This window comes from Protomyctophum parallelum (assembly GCF_964188405.1).
Source record: "Protomyctophum parallelum genome assembly, chromosome: 18".
NCBI classification, from domain to species: Eukaryota; Metazoa; Chordata; class Actinopteri; order Myctophiformes; family Myctophidae; genus Protomyctophum; species Protomyctophum parallelum.
In genome coordinates, this window is record NC_139716.1 from 33,882,301 (window position 1) to 33,907,319 (window position 25,019).

Below are 25,019 nucleotides of genomic sequence, written 5' to 3' on the forward strand. Positions count from 1 at the left end.
ATCCGGTGACCTTCAGCTTCCCAGAAGGCCTTTCTGAAGATAACTGCAGGGCTTCGAAATTGTCACTAGTCAGAAACCTTCAAGGACGGGCTAGTGCAGTCTTAGTTTACCCACGTTCACACACAGTGAATATATTGCTAGTATTTTATTGATCCATTATACATTTATATAAATAATACTGCAGTAAATTACACCACTATTGAAGAAAATCTATGAGTCTGGAGAATGCCCTGGCTGACACCATCCTGGGTTCTTTAAAAACGGGCCTGAAAATCACACCTTCAGGGGGATGTAAATAAAGCCAAGGTGATGGCAAATGGCAGTGACTTTCCCCTTGTTCATTATGCCATGTTGATGAATTGATAGACGGTAGACCTGAATAGAAACAAGTCCTCAGGACGTTTTTGCGATGATAGACCAAGAGTACTTGTGCTGTTAGCATTTCTGTCTAAATAATTCAATCAAGATACACTCAAACTGTTTCTTCTGTATAGAATAGAAATACCAGAACATTTAAAATAAAGAAGCTTTGGGTGTCTGCTTTGATGTTGATTTGGTATGTTTGGCCTGTTCTGCTTAGTACAGTCTGAGATGAACGGATAAGTTGCAGACGGTACAAAACATTAAATTTAACATGCAGAAATATGTTGACTTATCATGACTCATGAGTCATGACTCATGAGTGACCTCATGACCTGTGGGGATGCTCCCTGTGAGGAGGTGGGCTAACGCTTGCGAATCTACAAACTGAAACCCAATCAGAATCGCCACCGTCCCTTCGGGCTATGGGTTCAATCATCACCAAGCAGAAACGCCTGCAGATGTTCATTCCTGTCACACTGTAGACTGTAGCGACTATAGCGACAGGGATTTGCAAAAAGAAGTCAGAGTGTAACGAAACAGCCAAAACTACGCGATAACAAGGTAGGCCTACCGTACGTATGTCATTGCCATTAAACGTTTCTAATGAAAGGATTAGGTGCATAATATGCATTCATTGTATCAAGACTCGTACCTGAATTTGAATTTGATAACACAACAGGATTCCACTTACAGACTAATAGTTAGTTAGATTATACAAATTTAAGCGTGGGTCAATAAGTATCTTAAGTGACATTCGTCACGAGGATGGCAGGATGCAGTGTGTTCTAACTTCTTCGTGGTGTGTGACGGTGTACCGTTTGTCTACTCTGTTGGGGGATGGGCTCTTGTCTAAGTTCTTGTCTTCTTCCTACAAAATCAAAATGTGACAAACGTATTGGCCTATTAATATATGACTAGTCCTAGTCTAGTCAAATGACTGTTCTCAATTTAACACTGAGTACCACATTCAGGCTCTCAAAATAACCCTCATTATGACTAGTTAAAATACACTAGCTAGAGTAGCTACTGGGTGATTCATGACAGTTTATTCCTTATACATAAATAACAATACAATATTATTTACTGTTGACAGTTGACACAGTCACCATGTACACAAGGGTATCACTAGAACTGGCACTTTAACACTTCCACACAACTCTCATACAACAACCTAAAGGCTCATACATAGTCTGGATTTACGGTGGTGGGGTGACCACCGAACTACAACACGAGCCGTGGTGAAGAGCAAACCACCGCCACCGCTCCAGCCCTTCTCTCTGTTTTTACTCACCACCGCTCAACGTTATTTCAGCTCCGGTGGTCAGCTCACCACTGGAGCGGTGGTCACCTTACCACCGAAAATCCAGACTATGAATAGGCCTTAAGCCTCATCATGACTGACAATGATGATAGTCTTTAATTCCACAGTCGTCATATCACACATACCAAGTACCTAATTTCTCAAAAATACAATAAAATGGAATAATGAAAGGATAAACAAAATGTGTAAAGTTGCCTTAAGGTTGCCAAAAGATCCCAAAGGGGGGACTCAAATAACCTTTCCTTTTGTTCCTGTCTTTTTCAGGTTTGCATTGCTATTGGATTGAATTTTCCCCCTTCTCCCAGTACCCCGGGGTCTCTTAACAATGGAGTCGCAATACTCTCTGCACTCATGGTTGTCAAAGATCCCTCTGCCTCAGCCTCACTCTCTGCCATCCCAATCCCCACAGTCGTCTCAGACACAGGGTCATGCCGGTGGTAGTAGTGATGGCAGCCCTAATAAGTCCTGTGCTGGCGCACGGGAAGGCACCAAGTCTGCCTTTGATAGGTTAGGGGATTACTCGCCCTCCGGAAATCCCTCTTTGACTGCCATTCCCACTCCCAACCCCAGCCAAACCCAGCACACCTCTGACTCTGAGTCTGCCACTCCCACTCCCAACCCCAGCCAAACCCAGCACACCTCTGACTCTGAGTCTGCCGTAGACCTCCTGCGCCTCTTCGGCCTCTCGGACGAGGACTTGGTGCAACTCATGTCCTACCCAGAGGAGGCGTTGACGCCCGAAAACATGCCGTCCACCCTGCGACACATCCGCACAGAGAATAACAAGAGGGCTGCTGCTTTGTTCAGCAGGCGGCTGGACACGGACCGCGTACCTCAAACGGAAAGCACTGCAAGTGGATCAGACCCTTTGACAAGTTCGTATCGAGTGGGGGTGGCCGAGAGACACGAGGAAATGGCTTCTTCTGCCTTTCACCACCAGCCAAGCAACCTGATTGACTACGGACAGGCCAGTAAATACTCTGGCGCTGAGTTTGATGCAGCTGTTAGTAGTGGTGCCACTGCAGATATTAGTGGTGTGAGTGGGAGCAGGTTGCCGGCAATGGACAGTTTCTCCAGTGGTGCTCAAGGCTGCAAGCCAGTGAAGCCACTGACACGAGATCCAACATTGACAACATTCAGCAGCACAGCATCTGCCAGTAGCACTCAACACTCAACACGAGATCCTCGGTTGAGAAAATTCAGCAGCACAGCATCTGCCAGTGTTGGCTCCTTCCAGACAACTGGTTCCATCTCACCCCTGGGATCGATGTTGCCTTCCACACAGACTCCCAGTGACTCTGGCATTGAGTTTGCTGCAACTGTTAGTAGTGGTGCCACTGCAGATATTGGTGGTGTGAGTGGGAGCAGGTTGCCGACGGTGGACAGTTTGGCCAGTGGTGCTCAAGGCTGCAAGCCAGTGAAGCCACTGACACGAGATCCAACATTGACAACATTCAGCAGCACAGCATCTGCCAGTAGCACTCAACACTCAACACGAGATCCTCGGTTGAGAAAATTCAGCAGCACAGCATCTGCCAGTGTTGGCTCCTTCCAGACAACTGGTTCCATCTCACCCCTGGGATCGATGTTGCCTTCCACACAGACTCCCAGTGACTCTGGCACTGAGTTTGCTGCAACTGCTAGTAGTGGTGCCACTGCATATATTGGTGGTGTGAGTGGGAGCAGGTTGCCGACGGTGGACAGTTTGGCCAGTGGTGCTCAAGGCTGCAAGCCACTGACACGAGATCCTCGGTTGACAAAATTGAGCAATGAATTTGTGGCATTGATGGGATTGATGTTGCCTTCCGCACAGACTCCCAGTGACTCAAAAATGCAGACATCAAATCGGGACCAGGTCAACCAGTCTGCAATTGCTCAGAATCCAATCCCGTTTTTGACGAACGACATGGATAACGGAATCGGAAAATCGTCAGAACCCATTCCAGACGGAGAGACCCATCATCCAACAACTCTGGCTCCTGCTCCTGCCTTGATGACGGAGAATGGCCCTGTGGTCCTCGACACCAGTGAAACACATGGTCAAGCTGGTGTTCAGGGTGAAGTGTCGCTGGCCGGACATGAGGCTCTGAAGCCGCAGCAAACAAAGCAAAGGCCGGTGGTGTTCCTGGTTCCTGGTCCTCTTACATCAGTGGTGCCTCCTGGCTCTCTTGTTTCATTGGTTCCTCCACCTGGTCCTCGTACGTCATTGGTTCCTCCTCCTGGTCCTGCTATTTCATTGGTTCCTGGTCCTGCTATTTCATTGGTTCCTTCTCCTGGTCCTGCCATTTCATTGGTTCCTCCACTTGGTCCTCATACGTCATTGGTTCCTCCTCCTGGTCCTTCTATTTCATTGGTTCCTCCACCCGGTCATCATACGTCATTGTTTCCTCCTCCTGGTCCTGCTATTTCATTGGTTCCTCCACCTGGTCCTCATACGTCATTGGTTCCTCCTGTGGGTCCTCCTATTTCATTGGTTCCTCCTGCTTCTAATCAAGGTTATTCAAATTTTTCATTTGCCATGAGTTCGTTCTGAGTTTTTGCTTTCAATTTCAATTTCAGTTTAGTTTTGATTAGATTACTTTTTGAAGTGAGTTTGCTAGTTTAGTAAAGTTTTTCAAAAAGCTTATTAATGGTTTTAGGTTTTAGGTACCGGTAGTGTTTTTATTGTAATTTCAAATAGTCAGGGGTGAGATTCAACAAGCGTTAGAGCGCTGTGATCTTGTAGATCTAACATTTTTTCAGTTAACCTTTTTTCAATTCTAGTTTGTGTTATTGTTAAACTATAATAATAACCCTGGTTTTCATACCTCAGTGGTGCCTACTGGGTCTGTTTCCATCAACCCACTGACGTCCATCCAGTGCCAGTTACCATCATCACAGCCGATAACGGCCGAGCAGGTGCCAGCGCTCGACATGATGAGAGATTACGTTGGGTCCTGGCCCAAAGCCTTTCCCCACACGTGTTCTATCTGTGTTGGAACAACATGTCGAACAATGAAGGTGAGTTGAAGACCCCATGTCGTGTTGGCGTTCCTTCCCTCTGATTTTGTTTTTGAATTATTAAACAATAGACCGGCTTACTCAGGGCCTTGCAAGTCTGGAACGATGCGAGTCAGGAATACACGCCCCACCTGCAATGCTCTTGTTATCTGTACGTTATGGATGTTTTGGTCACACTTTCTATGAAGCCCATGTCTATAATACATTATGAATATACTTATACTTCATAATCTGCTCCAGGTCCATACACACAAGGAGTACTTTAATTTCCTGAAATTAATTTGCATGAAGTACCGGTACACACATACACACACACACACATTGCGGAGCAATAAAGGACGTATGGGACTGCCCTCCCTTGTGTCATCGACAAGTTTGAGGTCAAGCACTTACACCCTTTTTGAAACTAGCTCTTCGCCACTCGCCCTACACACACTTCCACTTGGTTCAATGCATAGATATATAAATAATGGAGACGGCACTGGATGGGAGGGGAATCCCGGTGTCTTCTATTCTCAAACCGAGTGGAAGTGTGTAGGGCAAGTGGTAAGGAGATAGTTTCATAAACGGCCTTATAGAGGGTATGCGTGTGACATCATCATCATCATCATACCCAGAAGTTGCGGGAACGCCTACTGAGCGGCCTTGACAACCCCAACCCATACATCCAAATAGAAAAGAACTCTCATTAAACAACGTTAAACTCACTTTGCCACTCACTTTACTCATACCCTCTATTAATGATGCACCAAATATTCGGCCGCAGAAAATATTCGGCAGAAAATGGCTAAAAATGCTTTTTCGGCCTATTCGGTTTCGGCCCGAATAGGCAGAAAATATTTCACTGAATAGTGTATGCAATTAACTGTTTCCTATATTCGGTATTCGGTTACGGCCAAGAATATCCCTTTCGGCGCATCCCTACCCTCTATAGACCGATTCACAGAGGGTTTCCTGGGTGCGGCCATTACTGAGGTGTACCTTAAGCGCAACAACACTGATTAGCTACACCTGGCCTACGGAGCACCTGCTCCATGGATTACACCTCAGTAATGGCCGCGCCCAGGGCACCCCTCTGTGAATTGGTATATAGATACTTCCTGCATGGGCATGAAATGGACACAGATAGATGCCTGTTGGGAAATTCTAACGACTGACAAGAAATATACTGGTTTATACCAGTAGGTTTATGGTTTATTTCAAAACAAACGTCATTAATATGAGCAAAAAGCCAGACAATAGCACGTTTCTTAACAGTACATGATGCAATCACTGTATTGGCTACTAGAGGCCGTTGCTGAGGAATAGAGGAAGTACCGACTTTATCCACACTTTTCCTGGGCTGTGTGTGCTCCAGTTCCGGTTGATTTCATTGGATATCATTGGTCATCTCATCTGACCAGTTTCATTGGCTTTCATTGGATCAAATCGACAGGAACTGGAGCACACACAGCCCAGGAAAAGTGTGGATAGGCTCAAGCTGTCGACAATGGCAGGATGCTTCTGACATAGACGTAAAAAGACAGACGCCTGCTCCGGCTCTGGGGCACGTGAATCGTATGGCGGCTGCCATTTTTGTTCCCAATATGGCAGAGGCACAGCACGCTGCAGTGGCGTAAATTGACTTTATTCTCCATGGGTTTCAGATCAAAAAGCCAAGTAAAGAAAAGATGCGTTGGGATTGGCCAGTAGTCACTTTGAGTGGCAGCGTGCCCAAGATTAAACAAAAAGTCACAACCTTTCATCAATTAGAAATAACATTTTTCATAAATATTCTAAATAATAAACAACTGCCGCCGTCTCATCATTTTTTGGCCTTTTCTTATTATTATTTTATTTTAACGTGTTTACGTGTATGTGTATGTTTCTCTGTCACACTCACAACCTCCCGGACGTTGTTTTGGTTGGATGGCCTACCCCGGCCCACCCATGGCTGTGCCAGTGGATAAAAGTAGATGAAGTTGTTGTAAAAGCATAAGACAGACTGCTCCAAGACGGTCAGCGACTCTAGCTAAAAGCCCAACTGTTTGTCTAATTGCCCCAATACACTAAGATGGACAATAATATAAATAAAATAAATATATTCTTCTAACAAAACATTACCTCACATATTTGGGAAACCACCACCGTTTACTCTAAGCATTTTCATCCTACTGTAGTAGACTAGAGGTACTAGTGATAATGATTATTATGGTTACCATGATGGCCATGAAATCCTTATTTGACTTTTGTGTTTTGACTGCTAGGTGTGGATCGACCATCTGAATACCCACACTCACATCAACCGCTGCAGACTCCTCCGCAAGATGTCAGTCCTTTTTTATTTCTTCTGTTTTCATCTTTATAATTCATATTGTCTTTCAAGTTCATCAATCTCATCTTTATGTTTTCCTGGAGGCATTCTTTACTGTTTACTCCATACAAATAATAATCACTTATACCCCCTTTATGCCACTACAGAGGTCAAAGTTCATTTTACATGCAATTTTGTTCTGGATTTCATTTGACCTACGTTTCTTAGCTTAATGGACATTATATGTCCATTTTATATGGACATATTCGCCATTTGCCATAATTAACAGACACTGAGACATACTTTTTGAGTGGTGCAACCACTCCAAGGAACAGCAATGTCCGTGTTCACCTATGCCTGTGTTGGTTCACCTCCTATGTGTTGGTTAATGAGCACCACTCAGTTCACACGGGTGTGATTTAAAAAAAAAGATGTGGAATAGATCAAGTTAATTGTCTGATTTCTCCTAGGTTTTCACATTGGGATGGAAAGTTGCCACCTGAGGTCAGGTGAGCTAGCTTTTGGGGTTTTTTCTATGTACATTCAAATTAAAATGGTTGTAGCATTCAGAGTGCTGAACTTTAAATATGGCATTGTTCATATTAGGTTTGAATATGCAAGCTATAATGCTGGTAACTTACAGCAGTGGTTCTCAACCCCCCTAAAATAATCATATTTAAACTGGGGACCCCCCACCTTGACAAGCACTTGCGAATGTAGGTGTTGAGTTTGACTCAGTTTCATGGATGTTGGTACTGTAGAAGACAGGCCCCTAGTATAAAGAATACTAGCATTCAGTATCGTAGAAGTATGAAGATGCAGTTCCTGATGAGTAGATGTAGTCCATGAGCCAGAGCCCCAAAATTTGAACACGATTATCAAATGAGTGTGCAAAGCCATACAACATTTCATATCGCACACACACCTACCTGTAACTTCCATCCCTTTTTTCAATTCATTAACTTTGACATTTAATCTGATAATTTTGGCCAATTCATTGATTTTTCGATTAATTGTTAACATCCCAAATGTCCAAAGCTTAGCTTATTCTGTGTTATCCCTGTGAGGTCTTGCAGCAGGTTTTCGCCATCCAACCCCGCTTCCTCCAGAGCTGGAGCCACCACCACCACCGCCAAAGACGTCCTCCGCTCGGCCTCCTCTTCCTCGTCCTCCTCTTCCTCACCCACCCGCCGCCGTAGTAGCTCCTCGAGGTTGGCGAGGAGACGTGCGAAAGAGACGCCGCGATGGGGTCGAACTCGTTCACGCTCCAGATCCCGATCACGCTCCAGATCCCGCTCGCATTCCAGGTCCCGCTCGTGCTCCAGGTCCCGTTCAGGGCGCAGCTACAGACACTCACGAAGGTTAGTGGGATCGAGATGATTAATAAAGATGACTTGAGATTCGCCTATCCAAATAAAACAAAAACTGAGTAAATAGAGAGTTGTGTAAATAGCATTACTCTATGTCAGTGGTTCTCAACCTTTTTTCACCAAGTACCTCTCCGGGTGGCTCTCCGGATACCACCATTATGACGTTAAAATATGTCAAACAAATACAGTAGCGTACACCTAACCTATCCCATCCTATTCACACAGGAGAGAGACTTGAACGGCACTAATTACCACCAGAGGTGGTCCTTGGTACCACTAGTGGTACTAGTACCACAGGTTGAGAATCACCGCTCTATGTAATACAACACAATTTCAATCTCACCAGGCTCAGATCCAGGACCAGGTCCAGGTCTCGCTCTCCTTGCGACAGAGGTGGCCGTGAGAGGAAGCCCTCTCCAGGGAGGTCCTTTGGAAGCAGACAGAGAGAGACGTTCACAGAGATGCTGGCCAAGAAACTCATGGAGACTTCAGGTTAGAGAGACACAAATAGACAGCTGGATAGTGGTGGTTGCTCGGGTCACCCCTGTACAACTTTTACCATCCACGGCACCCCTGAATGACATTGTAAAGCTTTATAGTTTAGAGAACCTTATGTCATATTACACTATGTAAATATGTGAAACTTCCTTCTAAGATCCAGTAAGTCATGATGAAATCTTCAGAGAATAATATTCTTAATAATACGTTTTTAATAAAAAAAAAACTGTCCTAATGGAAACAAATATTATAGTTTTTGAGTGGTGCAACCACTCCAAGGAACAGCAATGTCCGTGTTCACCTATGTGTTCACCTATGTATGTATGAGCACCAGTATGACTGACTACCAGTAGGGGCGCTGTTTGCCAGAAACGGAGAGAGTGAGATAGTGTTAGTGCTGCACTGTTGCCTGCTAATGAGAGAGAGAGAGAGAGGAGAGGAGGGGGGGGGGGGAGTTGCACCAATCAGTTGAGTCAGTTCACACGGGTGTGATTTTTTTCGTTTGCACAGCTTTGTGTGTATGTTTTTCTGTCTGTATGAACACGGAATGTACTCAGCTTATTGGCTGAGCACGGAATGTGATGTATGATGATAATAGCGCCACTCACTTCACACGAGTGTGATTTTTTTAACTTGCCATACCACTTGAACCCCAGCATCCTGGATTCTCACAACACAACCCGTTGGGAGCTTGTAGATCTATTTTTGGTGAAGACACTTTGTGTACTATAGATTGAAAAAGAAAAACGCATCAACAACAGTGCAACACACGAACGTTTTACTAAGTCTAGACAGTCTGTCTGAGAATTTCTTTCTCAAACTGTCTCTTTTCATCTCTCTCTGTCTGCCCCCCCTCCCCCTCTCCATCCCTCCCTACAGGTCTCTCAGAGCATCCTGATCTGGATGTGAGTGCAGTGATGGGGGCTCTGCCGGCCCTGCTGGATGTGCTCAAAACCAAGACGACCTCCTCCTCCCGCAAGCGCTCCTCCTCTCCTTCGGAGAGACGCAGCAGGAGGAGGTCAGCATCTCCTCGGTCCAATCAGAGGAGGCGCTCCGTCTCTCCTCCGACTAAACAGACGAAGCGCTCCGTCTCTCCTCCGCCCAATCAGAGGAGGCGCTCCGTCTCTCCTCCGCCCAATCAGAGGAGGCGCTCCATCTCTCCTCCGTCCAATCAGAGGAGGCGCTCCGTCTCTCCTCTGACTAAACAGAGGAATCGCTCCATCTCTCCTCCGTCCAATCAGAGGAGGCGCTCCATCTCTCCTCCGTCAAATCAGAGGAGGCGCTCCGTCTCTCCTCTGTCCAATCAGAGGAGGCGCTCCGTCTCTCCTCTGTCCAATCAGAGGAGGCGCTCTGTCTCTCCGGGGTCCAGAAGACGAGGGACTGAAATGTATTCCTCGGTCTCGTCCTACTATTCCACTTCTCCGTCTCCGGAAAGAAAGACAACCAAATCTATTATAATCACAGCAGGGAAGAGGTAAAATAATTACTTGAGTGAGATTAGTTTCCATTTGGATTCCACCCTCACCATCATAGCACTGAGAAAGCTCTTTTTTGCACCAGACCCTTCGTCATATGGCAGCCAAGTCTATGTTTGTGTAGAGCACTTTTTACAAAAATCGTTTGCCAGCCAAGTCCATGGACTTGTAATGTTTGTTTTGGGGCACTAAATGATGACGTGAGATGCCATGTGGCCAATATAAATACATGTTGTGACTGGTTTCATTTTATACAATAATAACACACTTGTAACGTGTGTATATATAGTGGCAGTGAATCTGAAACTAATTAATGCCCCTGTGACGTCATGTGGCAGGCAGCCACAGTGGGGGCCACTCACTTCACACATTTTGAAGGTTCTAATTGACTTGGTCTTCACACTGATTCACAAAACTTCCATGCTAATGTTGTTGGGTCTTAGGGGCGTTAGTTCTATGTTTATGGCTGAGACATTTTCAAGCTAGCCCCTCCAACGTCAGGTTTTATACATCATGTATCAGCCAAGTCTAATCTATGCGCCTTTATTTTTGCTTTAAGCTTAAGGTGTAATGTTTCGACAATATAGTCCTCATGGTTTTTCTTTTGTTCCTTCACAGAGAGCCTCTACTACCTACACCCAGAGAGCCTCTACTACCTACGCCCACATCGGTCCCTCATATATGGCCTGCAGTGCCAGTACCTACACCCACATCGTTTCCTCACATAAGGCCTCTAATGCCTACAGTCGCATCTAGTACCAGAAAACCTACACCTAAATCAGACGCTACATCGACCAGACAACCTACACCTACGTCTACAGCTGCGTCCACCAGACAAATCACACCTACATCTTCAGCCACATCTAAAGTTTCATCAGCCAGACAACCTGCACATGCAGCTAAAGATAAATCGACCAGACAAACTACATCTAAAGCAACATCCACCAGAACACCTACACCTAAAGATACATCGACCAGTCAACCTACGCCTACATCTACAATCGCATCCTCCCGAAAACCCACGCCTACGTCTAAAGATGCAGCGACCAGACAAACTACACCCACAACCACATCCGCCAGAAAATCTAAAGATACATCGACCAGGCCAACTACACCTGCATCTACGTCTGCGCCGACCAGACCTACTTCTACAGCTGCATCCAGCAGGAAAACTACACCTACATCTACACCTGCTTCCACAGTTGTGTCGACCATTCAGAGGTGTGTTCGAATTCAACCAACTGTAAATGTTTACTTTGAATTGTTCTCTTGAATTAGTGTAAGTAATGGTGTGGTCACTGTGGTGTGGTGTGGTGAAACACACTGTTGTCCATTCAATCCTTGTAAAAGTGTGATATCAAGGATCCAAAATAATCTCCACCAGGCCGACGGCTGGGGATGAAGATTATGTCATTGGCCCCTTTCTGTCTGTCTGTCTGTCGGTCTCGCAAAACTCTGGACCTATCACCATCAAATGTTTGGTGCATGCTGTCAGTTACTGTCTGTATTATTGTACAGTTGTGATTGGACAGCTGATAAAAGTTCAACGCCATAAGAGCATTTCTGAAAAACAAACTATTTTCAACTTTCATAAATACTCAAAATGTGCTCTGTTCAGCACATTTCTAAAAGTGAACGCTATACGGTAGCATTTTGGTCATTTCTCATAGGCTTTAATGTAAAAAAGACGGTGCCTATTTTCTTTTTTAAATGCACTTGGTGTGAACACTTAACTCATTTTGGATAAGAGTGTCAATATATACATACAGTTTTAATTGGAGAAGATATTCATTCTAGAGGTGAAGTGATGTTACAACTTTGTAGTGACTTATTTTGCATTTACATCATTGTCATTATCATGGTCTAAAATAATCTTCATTGTCAAATAAAGAAAAACTTCAGATTAATCAATTATGAAAACAATTGTTGGTTGTAGCCTTAATGGTTTTTTTCTCTCCTTCACAGCGATCCTCTAATTCCTCGAGCTATACTTGCCAAAACGCCAGTCAATCTGCCATCTAGCAGTGTTAAACCGTTGAATAACAACGACGAAACTGTGGCCTCAGAGAGAACCAAAACTACAAATAACTCGCATCCGTCACAACCAAAGGCCACACAAGCTCAAGGAATACAGGAAGCCAAAGAGCTATTGGAAATTCCAAAAGAAGGATCAGAATCGTCAAAACGTCCAGAAGATTCTGAATTGGAAGATGGAGAACTTCTGAAATGTGTCCAGTTGAAAGAGAGAGAGAGAGCCAAGATGGCGACAAGTTCGACAACATCAGGATCATCAGAATCATCTTCTACAGGCTCCTCCTCTTCATCTTCCTCGTCCTCTTCATCTGACTCCTCCTCATCTTCATCCTTTTCCTCCTCAACCTCTTCAGAGAGTGAGGCTGCCATGGAAATTACAACTCGGAGGGAGCCTCAAGTCAAGAAGATGCAGAGAGAAAGCGAAAACGTCAATTCTTCAGGAGAAATGGATGAAGCCAGCAAGAAAACGGACGTGAAGGACACTGAACCTGTTCAAAAGGACCACCCGAATTCAAGCATCAGTGACGCAAAACATAACGAAATGGGTGACATTCCTAATGTGGAGGAGTCCGAACAAAAAGCTGCAGAAATAACACCCCAAATTTCAGTGGACAAATCCAGTGACCAATCGAATGATAATCAACTTGAAACCAAATCAAGTGAAACTCCCAGCAGTGCTACACCATCGGATAAAGATGACGCAGTTCCTCCACCTAATCTCACTGAAACTATACCAACGTCTTCAGATGACAAGAGCCCCGACACGTCTCTTCCCGGCGATGCTACACCCACAGATTGTAAAGTCACTTCTCCACCCAAGACATCAACCTCTTCAGAGAGTGAGACTGCCATGAAAACTACAACTCGGAGGGAGCCTCAAGTCAAGAGGACGAAGCTCTCTGCCTATATCAAGCTAGCAAGAAAACGGAAGGACGAAATGGATGAAGCTAGCAAGAAAACGGACGTGAAGGACACTGAACCTGTTCAAAAGGACCACCCGAATTCACCCACAGATTGTAAAGTCACTTCTCCACCCAAGGCATTGGATGCCAAGTCTAAGCTTCCCGACGGCGCTCCTCCGCCTAAACCTACTCCTGAGTCTTTGGATCAGAAAGACGCCGGAACCGCTCACACCGAGACCAGGGACACTATCGATGCAAACACATCTAACGATTCTAACGTTGCCTTTCCACCCAAGACCCCAGAAACGTCCTACAAATCATCGTCGCCTGCCAAGCCTCAGGTTCCTGCTGACCCCAACTCCAGCAGTCTCGGCACTGCTCCACCCCCGGGTAAAGATCCAACCATGACTACTGTGCCTAACCGCGAAGGAGACAAGTCGTTGTTGGACACGGATGGTTCTGAAACCGGTCATGCCGTGTTTAGTAGTCTCAGCGGTGTTGCACCCTCACTTACAGATTCTACGCACGCCTTTCTGTGTTCAGATGCCGAGTCACAGATTCCCCATACCACTCCTGAGTCCAGCATGCTAGGCAGTGCCGCGCCGTTAGCGGAACAGTGCACTCCCACGTCTACACCAGTGGCCACAGAGAGTGAGACCCCACCCAAATGCTCGGACGAAAAGAGTCCGAGCATACCTGGGAACCGTCTGGGGTCTTCTGCCAAAGTCCCTCCGCCTGAGGCTACGCAGGCTGACGGTGAAGACAGTCTGGGGTTCGAGTCTGCTGAAGTGTTGCAGATTCCAATGGAGGAGGCCACCCCTGAAGAGTCGACCACCTCACTGCAAAATGGTATGTTACTACAGTAGGTATATACATTTGTTAGGTGTGTTGCATTGATACAGGTAAAAAAGCAAGATAAAAAATATTAAGCACGTGAATCCTTGTGTCCATATTTTGGGCATGTCATAATAACCGAACATTTGGTGAAAATAGCAGATAGCTTGTAGATCTGCTATTTTCGATAAAGAGATTTGGCGTAGAGGGAAAAAGGAGACCAAGTCCTATGGGGGACCACTGTGCCAACTGAAGTGCATTGGTGACTTTAAGTCGTTCAACTTAAGGTTCTTCTTTTAAGTAATAATTATAAAAAAAAAAAAAAAATGTAATTTGTATTCAAGTGGCCCTTGTCTCTCAAGCGAACACTCCAAAGACGACCTGTAATTCAGCGCGGTATAACTTGAGAAGAGAATTTCTATTTTGCCAAGCAGCAAAATATCTAGGCTTAGACTAATTTGTTTGCCAGAGTGATGGTGGTGGAAGAAGTACTCCATTTTTGAGGGGTGCTAGCCTCTCCTATGTCCAGGTTTTAGTGTGCGTGTTTAAACATATTTTTAAAATGGCAGATCTACAAGCTTGTGAGCTTGTAGATCTGCTATTTTCAAATGGCCAAAATTTATAGGGCTGAAGTGGGATATTGTTTTTTTCTTTTTTTAATAATCAAAATCTACAAAGTAACTAGTAACTAAAGTTTTCACATAAAGGTTGAGTAAAAGTACAATATTTGTTCCTGAGATGTAGTGGAGTAGAAGTAACTATTGGAAAATGAAAATACTCAAGTCAAGTACAAATACCTCAAAAGTACAGTACTTAAGTAAATGTACTTAGTTACGCGGTTACACCACTAAGAGCTTCTGTATTGCAGAAGTATTAGATATGTGTGTTCTATCATTAAATAAAATATTAGATTTTATTGTATTTCCAAAACTTAATCAGATTCCAGCAAGGATCTGCGGAGGCAATCTTTGATATAAATACTAGAAACGATGGGAAAATAAAAGAATCGAAGCAAAGCTGTCTTTGTGGTTTTAATACACAGAAATGTGCGCTCACAAATGATGGTATAAATCCGTTGCAAGTAACACAGAAAAAGAGACAACACAGAGTTTTTTATCAGTCATGCCAAAGTATGGGGCTGGTTACAAAGACAGACAAAGAGAGAACTTGAACATCAAAAAGGAAGGAAAGGAGGAACTGCTGGTTTCTGGCGCCGGGCAGTGCCTCAGAGGTGCAGGAGCTGCTCAGCAACTGATACAGCTAGGGGCCCACTAAGTCTTAAACAAACATCACTTCACAACTGCAATTGTCCAGTGCAGACATTTCTAACACTGATAGCAAAATGTCAGTCAATAACAGTTGTTCACTCTTACATATAGACGGATTGAGTGGAAGAGCGGTTACAGGTGTCGGGGGAAAATAATGACTTTTAATTTCACAGGAATGTTTAAACCTTGACAATTTTTATCTACAGGACTGTACGCTCGATTGAGCGTAAGATTCGTAGGGGAGGCAGTGAGCATACATCAGGGTGCTGTACCTTGTATCAGGCCCGGTGTCTATGTATCACTCCTTTTCTTACTAATTGCCACAGTCGAAGGTCACGTCTATCTCTCTGTTGTAAGCTGGTTGCTCCTTGGCGTACAGCTGGGAGATTTACCACTTTATCAGAGAGACACACCTCTTCACTTGTTCTGTCCAATCTATATATATATGACTGTTTTTGCTTTTCCTCCTCATGTTATACGCAACTGTTTCCCTACGAGGCACTTGCGTTCTCATCAGTCGACTTAAATCTTCTGTTTTAATAAAATACCATTCATGAGGCCAAACCAGCTCTCAGACCTGACTTTATTTCATCTTGTCGCTTAAAAAGTTCCATGACACAGGTTATAAGTTTCATAAAACTAAAGTGCATGCACACTGTCGGTAAATGGAAAAAAATCCCTATCAGATCCCTTCGACATAGAGGTCAAAGAATAATTTGTGCACTCTAATTTACAATTTAGGCATTTAGCAGATGCTCCTAATCCAGAGCGATTTACAGAAAGCAGGAATCAAGTAGGGCGTTCATTTACGAACAAACACAAACAGTTAGAATATGGAGATGAAAGGTTTCTACCGGCAGCAACTAAATGCCTTCTAAATCCTAAGAGTTTCGCAAAAACCTATGTTGCTAGCTAAAATCTAAAATGACACAAATATTTTCCTGGTTTTAATGGGTTAAATAAACCGCGGTTTTATCTCCATAGATGCTGTAACACTGGAGGCTTTGGACAAAGATCGGGTGAGTTTCTTTCTGTTTGTTGCTTAAATATTCAGGCATCCCTGCTGTGTATAGGACGGGTGTAGGTCACCTCCTGAGTATTTTCAGTCGGTCAAGACTGTAAATACGAGGTGACCTACCCAGACCCCATCTATACATCTATAGAAGGTAGAAAAGGTCTTCTTACATTTCTTGTGTTTCAGGACATGGACATGGATCTCGATGAGGGTCCAGGCGGTGTGGAAGAGGGCATCTTTGAGGCAGAGGAGAAGAAGAGCGTCGGTGCACGCTCCAGAACCCGCTCCAGATCACGCTCCAGGTCAGGCTTTTGCTTAGTATGCATTTGTAACCCCAAGTGTGAGGCCTCCGTGGATATCAATGTCTGTCTGTCTGTCCATCCATCCATCCATCCATCCATCCGCCACTTTAGTTCCAAACAATGAACTGTTGCTGTAAGGGAAAACGAGTTTGCATATAATTAAGGTTCTATAGGAGGTATGAAATAGAATCTTGTATTTCCAAACACTTCCTTTAGAATTTGCTGTGCACTTTCATGAACTCAAAGAGGATGAACTCGAACTCTACAAATTCTAGTGATCAAATGGCCTTTCCTTTAGTGCCACCCACTCATATATGAGATAATCCTAATGTAACCATGACACACAGAGTGCATTTATGGCTCTCGGAGGCATATGAAGTCTTAACCTGTTGGAGTGACTCCATGACCTTGCCTTTCGTGCCACCCTCAAGCCAAAATGTCAGCTTGGCTCACAAGCTGCCTCATAATCTAATAAGCAGCCAGCAAGATGAACTGTATAGATTCTGGTGACCACTTGAGTGAGAGCATGAGAATCTCTCGGATGACAATATCATTAGCAGGCACTAGCAGGGCTATGACTCTTAAAATCCCGTTTTTTGCGGAATGGTATGGCTCTTAAGCCAAGTGTGTTGTTGTTTAAAGTCCCACATATGTACTTGACTCAGCTTTCAGTCGGACAACTTAATTAGACCGGCGATTATTTGTCTCCAAGCCTGTCATATGAGTCGGCCACACTCCGGCGGAAAGCAAGTAGGCTGCGAGCAGAGTAATGAGTGCTCAAGTGAACGAGAATTAAACGGAAATATTGTTTCCGTTTTATGCTTACGCGTTTTGGCTATGAGCCTTCATCTATAGAAGTATAGCTTTGGGGGCGCCTGTGTCGTCGAAGCATTTACCATAAAAGGCAAGTAGTGGCAGAAAATTACCTCTGCCCACTCACTCTCACCCCCCTCACCCCGTTCCCCTGCGCCAGTCACAAAGGCGCAGTTGGACACAGGTGGCCAGTTTGCATGACAGAAACTATAGAAAGGCGTTCATTTGTACGGAGAGTCAGTCGCTATCCTGTGCCTCTGGAGGCTACACCAGTTATAACTCTGCTTTGCTGCCAAGCCCGGTCTACAGTACTTCTTCTGAGTCTGAGTCCTGTTCTTCCCCTTCATCGGAGCTCCCTCAACACAAGGCACTTTGCCAAAGAACATTTTTCCACAACCGCTGGGTTTTCTCTCCCCGCAGGTCCCCTAAGAGGAGGAGGTCCAGGTCACGCTCCAGGGACCGCGAGAGGACATTGCACTCCGACTCCAGTGAGAGACACACCCATGAGCGCGCGAGAGAGCGGCAGAAGAAGGGACTTCCTCCCATACGCTCCAGGACTCTGAGTGGTAAAAAGGAACTTTTCCATTAGAGTATGAAACACCAAACATGTCATATCCCGAAATCTGATTATTTTCAATTCTTGCGATTCTGCCTGACAATTTACTTATTTTATTCTTCTTTTTAAACCCAGTGTGCAGCACAACTCTGTGGGTCGGCCAGGTGGACAAGAAAGCCACTCAACAGGCGCTCTCCAACCTGTTTGAAGAGTTTGGACAAGTTGAGTCCATTACTGTGAGTACAGATGCCATTAACAGGCCCTGTGTGACATTGTTTTCTTGTGAGATCTGAACACTGTGCCATTGGCTGTCTGCTCTCTCCTCTGCACTCTGAAAACGTTATCTCTCTCTGCCCGTCATGTTCATTTTCACATTGTTGCTCTTTTCTATTAATCACCGCTCCACTGTCGCTAGTCTCCAAGGTTATAATAGTTTTGGATGTTCCTAATTCAGTTAGTTTTCATTCGTTTTTAGAGTGGGTATGCTAGTTTTAGCTAGCATACCTAGCTTTGTTTTAGTTTAGTTTTTAAACTAAACTAGACTAAAGCTGGTAATGGAGCTGGTAATGAGATTCATTACCAGCTCCACCTACAGGACACACCATTGGTCCTCCTTAGCATCTCGCAGGCTGCTGCACTGGTACACTTTTATATACAAAGTCATTCTTGGTAATTCCCCTTCTTACATTAGTTCTAAATTTGAACTAGTCCAAAACTCGCGTAACCTCAGATCAAACGCCTGGATGCGCTATGTCATACCCAACACCAAATCTGAGGCCCTGGGCCTGGGCCAACGCCACATTTTTGGGCCCTGGGCGTGGAACGATCTACAGACAAAATTGGCTTCCTTGATCCCCCTAGTGACTTTTAAGAGGTTTGCCTCTGGCACACTCTCCAGCCATTGCTCCTGCTTTGATGAGTAGCAATTGCTGTGATCTTAGTTTTATATTAGCTTAGTAGTTTCATGATGTATTGTTCTTATTACCGGTAGTCTTTTTTTAGTCTGTATTTGGTTAGCTATTTAGACTCCCTCTGAGCCTCCCTGGTAGTAGGTATTACGTATTACGGATGTCATAATTTATGTTTGTCTTGTCATGTCCTGTATTTGTTATTACTGGCAGAGCTGTGTAACATTTATTTGCCACTTCACTTGGCCAGTGCGCACTTGTAAAAGAGACTATGGTCTCAATGTGATTTTATTGGTTAAAAAAAAAAAGAAAACCCAAAGGGCCTTTTGTCTAGAATTCCAGATTTGTAAATACAGTTTCAGTTGGTTATCGTTTATTTTAATGTAAATGTTTTTAGTTTTCGTTCTTTTGCTAGTTTAATAACATTATGATAATAACCTGTCTCTTGTCCTCCAGATGATCCCTCCCAGAGACTGTGCCTACATCTGCATGGTGCACAGGCAGGACGCGTACCGCGCCCGACACAAGATCAGCACCGGCTCCTTCAAGGTCGGACCCAAGGTCATCAAGGTATATACAGCCCCCCTGCCTCACACAAGACACACCCCCCTCATGGTCGGTCCCACTATGAATGTCACACCCTTAAAACAATTACATTAACTGCTTAACCCTATCTAGAAGTCATTTTAGTTATCCATGAACAATACATGGTGGTCTGTTCAGATAAATGCCCTTTGAGAGGTTTCTCTTACCTTTAACGTTCCTGTGTGTGTACTTGTATTGCTATACTTGTGAGGACCAATAGTGCCCCACCACCAGTGTAGTAGAACATGATCATTATTGACATTGTGAGGACAATTATCCTGGCCCTCACAAGAGAAGTGGTCGGTAAAAATGGCAAAAGCACTGGTAAAAATGGCATTCATTAACATAACATCTAAAATGGTGATGTCCTCGTGTGTGTGTGCGTGGTCCAGATTGCGTGGGCACTGAACAAGGGGGTAAAACAGGAGTACAAACAGTTTTGGGACGTGGACCTGGGAGTGTCTTATATCCCCTGGGAGAGGGTGAAGCCGGGTGACCTGGATAACTTCGCCGAAGGTGGCATCGTCGACCAGGAAACTGTAAACAATGGTGAGATAGAACAAACATCACTCAAGTCTTTATCTACTAGTAGTAGTAGTAGTATGAGTAGTAAAAGAAGAAAGAAGCTGTCATTATGTGTGAATACCGGTCATTTTAAATGTATTATTTATTGTAGCCAATTATTTTTACCCCCCTTTCCTCCTCAATTTAGTCGTTGACTCCCCACAAACATTTCTGTGTTGTCACTGCTGTTGTATACTACTGACTAACAAACCTGTACAGTACATTTTACAGTACAAAAAAATAATAATCGAAGAACGACTGACATAGAAACATAGCTTTTTCAGAAAACTGTCATTTTCAAACAGACATTTTTAGAATCTGATCTCAGGTCAAAATGGGTTAAACATCTTCTCTTCTGCCCTCTCCTCATCCTCTCCTCCTCATCACATCCGCAGAATGGGAGGCTGCCAAGAAGCACGCAGAGGCAGCCATGGATGCTCCGAGTCAGCCAGCCAGTGCCGAAGCCATAGCAGCATCCACCGCCCAGACTGAGGCTGCCTACAGCCAGCAGGTCACAATGATGCCTGGTCAGGTACACATACATATAGAGAAGACTCTTCTCACCCATAACCAGTGGAGGGAAACATACTCATTTTATTTTACTTAAGTAAAAGTATAAATAGTCCTGTTTCACAAGTTTTCGGATAATTTCGGTAGCAAGACCTTCAAAATGTCTTCTAAATCTAGTCAACCAGGCCTGCAGTAGGCTATGCACTGGACAAATGTTCATGACATTATTGAAATGAACTAGAAATACGAGGAAATGACAGAGGGGGAAATCAACTTTTAACGACCACCCGACCAGAGTTTTCATGTTGCACGGTAAGACTACGGTCATTAGTATTACTACCATCACCTGGGTGGGTCAGTCATGTAACTTTCTCGACGTTAAGCTGCCTATGTGTTCAACAACACAGCCATGCAAAATTACACTGACAGCTATGAGGTGGCGAAAGCTTGACCTGCATAACAGTTGCTAAACTATTTGGATTGGCGTTGGACAATTGCTTTTTGGGATTGAGAAACCGTGATCTATTTTGTTAATATTATATGCTGTTTTGTAAATGAGTTACAGAACAAGTGTGTAACGCAGCAGCAAAAAACATACTCTACAGTACAGTAGGCGCAAACATATTAAAAACTCCTAATTAAAAATTATTTGCTTTGGGAGGTTTGTCTCCATCTCGACAATAAGACAGCAGCACGTTCCCTTTTACGACCCTCATACGTAACCGGCAATTATCCACAATGTTGCAGGAAAGCCATGCGATTGACCAAGAGCGCTCGTCAACGGAGGAGACCGACGTCCAGACACGGGAGGTGCAGGCCAGACTTCATACCAGTGACGCCCAAGCAGCCCTGGGAAAGGTCGCTGCCCGCTGTGCCCCTCCGAGGACCGCTGCCCAGCATAGGACGAGGTTCAAGGACGTGAAGCGCATAGGCAAGAGAAAGGTTCCCGCAAGCGGGAGACGGGACGGAGCAACCAGAGGGGTTCCCACCGTCTCTCAGACTCCCACAGACTCTGAGGACGTCGCAGACTCTGCCCTCCCGCCGGAGGCTGTTGAGGGGGTCGAAAGGCGACGGATCGGATTCCCAGGTAAAGCACAATTAGAATATAAATAATTATTAAATATGCGGCTGAAGTTAATACATTCTGGGCCTATTTAATTTAGGCGTTACTGTGTAGTGTGTACTAGCATGAACAACTACTGTACAGAATACTACAGATACACGCTGCCACACGGAAACACAAAATCACACCCGTGTGAAGTGAGGGCCGCTAATATATTAAAGTAACTCATGTTGATTAGGTGATGTAATGGTGATGTGAAACAAACGGTGCCAACACAAACATTGAATTATCTTTATTGTTAATGGCATTTACTGTTTGTGTTAGGGACACATTTTTTCCTTCATTGTCAATGGCATTTTTAAAACAAACATTGAACTAAAAACAAACATTAAACCATATAGGGAAAAAAATTACACTTGTGTGAAGGACGCCTCACTCCTTTAAACAAACATTAAAAGTCCATAGACTTGGCTGCCGAAAGCCAGACGTTGGAGGGGCTAGCGCCCCTCAAAAAAGTAGTAGACTGCCAACTAGTGTGATTAGTTGGAGCCTTATTGCTGATATAGCTCAAAACTAATTTATTTTAAATGTCTTTAATGAAATTCACCACAATTCTCTTGTCACACTAGCACCCGCAGAACAACCTGGGGAAACGGAAGATGGCAGTGAAGGAGACGACGAGAGACAGTCCTGGTCCACCACCACGCCGCCACGCGGCAGGGGCGCGCACGGCCAACCCCGCAGGCGAAGATTCTATGACGCTCAGCGTGCCAGGTTCAGAATGCTGCAGGTGGAACTGGTGGATACCCGGCGGAGCATCGTCGGTCAGCTCCGTGGGATGGAGAGCCGTATGTATCCTGTGTTGCAGTCCATCAGCCGGAGTTTGGAAAGAATGGCGGATTTGATGGCAGGCAGTTCAGCTCCAGCTCCAGTGGCTGATCTAATGCACAACCGCTCAGCTCCTGTGTCTGATATGATACACAACAGCTCAGCTCCAGTGGCTGATATAATGCACAACCGCTCAGCTCCAGTGGCTGATATATTGCACAACCGCTCAGCTCCAGTGGCTGATACAGTGGCTCATATAATGCACAACAGCTCAGCTCCAGTGGCTGATACAGTGGCTCATATAATGCACAACAGCTCAGCTCCAGTGGCTGATACAGTGGCTCATATAATGCACAACCGCTCAGCTCCAGTGGCTGATATAATGCACAACCGCTCAGCTCCAGTGGCTGATATATTGCACAACAGCCCAGCTCCAGTGGCTGATACAGTGGCTCATATAATGCACAACAGCCCAGCTCCAGTGGCTGATATATTGCACAACAGCCCAGCTCCAGTGGCTGATACAGTGGCTCATATAATGCACAACAGCTCAGCTCCAGTGGCTGATATATTGCACAACAGCCCAGCTCCAGTGGCTGATACAGTGGCTCATATAATGCACAACCGCTCAGCTCCAGTGGCTGATACAGTGGCTGATATAATGCACAACAGCTCAGCTCCAGTGTCTGATATGATACACAGCAACTCGGCTCCAGTGGCTGATATGGAAAGCAACTCAGCTCCAGTGTCTGATATGATACACAGCAACTCAGCTCCACTGTCTGATATGGATAGCAATTCAGCTCCAGTGTCTGATATGGTACACAGCAACTCAGCTCCAGTGTCTGATATGGATAGCAATTCAGCTCCAGTGTCTGATATGGATAGCAATTCAGCTCCAGTGTCTGATATGGTACACAGCAACTCAGCTCCAGTGTCTGATATGGTACACAGCAACTCAGCTCCAGTGTCTGATATGATACACAGCAACTCAGCTCCAGTGTCTGATATGGACAGCAGCTCTGCTCCAGTGTCTGATATGATACACAGCAACTCAGCTCCAGTGTCTGATATGGACAGCAGCTCTGCTCCAGTGTCTGATATTATGGACAGCAACTCTGCTCCAGTGTCTGATATGATGGACAACAACTCAGCTCCAGTGTCTGATATTATGGACAACAACTCAGCTCCAGTGTCTGATATGGACAGAAACTCTGCTCCAGTGTCTGATATGATACACAGCAACTCGGATCCAGTGTCTGATATGGACAGCAGCTCAGCTCCAGTGGCTGATGTAAAGGACAACAGCTCAGCCCCTGTGTCTGATATGATGAACAACACCTCACCCTCGGTGCCTGATATGGACAGCAGCTCAGTCTCTGTGTCTGATAGGATGAACCAGAACTCAGTCCCTGTGTCTGATATAACGGACCAGAACTCTGCCCCAGTGGTTGATGTAATGTACCAGAACTCAGCCCCAGTGGTTGATGTAATGTACCAGAACTCAGCCCCCGACCTCACCCTTAAGGCAACCGACTCGCCTTTTCGGTCTCTCAGGTCCAGGGCTAACCTGACCACGACGGATACGTCCAGCTGTCTGTCGGATGCCAGTGCCACCAGCACTTCCGACACCAGTGCCACCAGCACTTCCGACTTTACTCCAAGGGGCCGCAAAGCCACAGGCCTTCACACCCGCGGCGGTCGGAGGAGCAGCCGCAGGCGCCGCTGAAGTTTGTTTGTTTTAGTTTGTTCTAAATCGCCTCGTTGCCTAATTTGGTCAGCCGTTAGGGTCACCTGCTAGTGAGGTCCACTTAACTCCTCACCGTTCCGACACCCCCTGCTGACAGGCGCCGTCGCAGACTGTATTCTGGACGGTAGGACGGAAGGATTGCCCGTCCATGTTTTGTTTTTGTGGTTAATAAACAATTCATTTCATAACGACCTTTTTTTTTTAGAGGAACGTCACCCCAAGTCACAATGCGTTGTAACTTTCAACTGCCATAACGTTCAAGTGCATTACTGGAGAGCTGTCACATTATGAACAATAAGGCCTTAATTCTGCCGATCTCTTGGCAAGACAAACATCTGATAGGTGCCTAAAGACTTCATCTGAATATAATAGGCCTGTGCACTTGCTAAACTTGGCCTATAGTTCGGCCCTTCTTTCATTCACATAATTCATTTGTGTTCTATGCTATGGTAGATCTTCCATAAAGGGACAAATCGCACTAGAGAGTTTACTCCTTAGGCCTGAGACTTTAAGATTGACCTCTCGTCCTCTCATAATGTGTACTTTAAAAGTTTATATAAAGTAAAAAAAACTAAGTTTTTCTTGTTTGTGAGCCTTTATTACAGAAATACCAATTTTGTCACTTTATACTACTACTGTAGTATTGTAGGATTTGTGGCATTCTGGCCATGCGAAAGAAAGTTTCTTCCTCAAGTCAATTTATTTGGGGGAGGGGTGAGGGGGGGTTCCAAGAGTTACAACAAATCGTGGCGTCTTCTGAGTGACCG

General features: G+C 45.0%; 1 protein-coding gene across 2 annotated transcripts; it reads left to right on the plus strand.

The window, feature by feature from the left end:
- Positions 1 to 813: 813 nt before the first annotated feature.
- LOC310875863 (uncharacterized protein) lies at positions 814 to 24,801 on the plus strand. 2 transcript variants are annotated; one of them, XM_083789277.1, is made up of 20 exons: positions 814 to 924; positions 1,949 to 4,179; positions 4,497 to 4,684; positions 6,931 to 6,992; positions 7,448 to 7,486; positions 8,045 to 8,338; positions 8,694 to 8,839; positions 9,725 to 10,319; positions 10,939 to 11,541; positions 12,286 to 14,105; positions 16,343 to 16,377; positions 16,560 to 16,675; positions 17,909 to 18,054; positions 18,180 to 18,280; positions 19,409 to 19,522; positions 19,930 to 20,086; positions 20,497 to 20,633; positions 21,359 to 21,698; positions 22,304 to 22,588; positions 22,829 to 24,801. In XM_083789277.1, exons 2-20 carry the CDS (start codon positions 2,010 to 2,012, stop codon positions 24,229 to 24,231), a joined length of 8,751 nt encoding a protein of 2,916 aa, XP_083645403.1. In that variant the 5' UTR covers positions 814 to 924; positions 1,949 to 2,009; the 3' UTR covers positions 24,232 to 24,801. The 2 variants fall into 2 exon arrangements, with proteins under 2 accessions (XP_083645403.1, XP_083645404.1); XM_083789278.1 differs by having other exon boundaries at positions 8,054 to 8,338.
- The last annotated feature ends 218 nt before the right edge of the window (positions 24,802 to 25,019 follow it).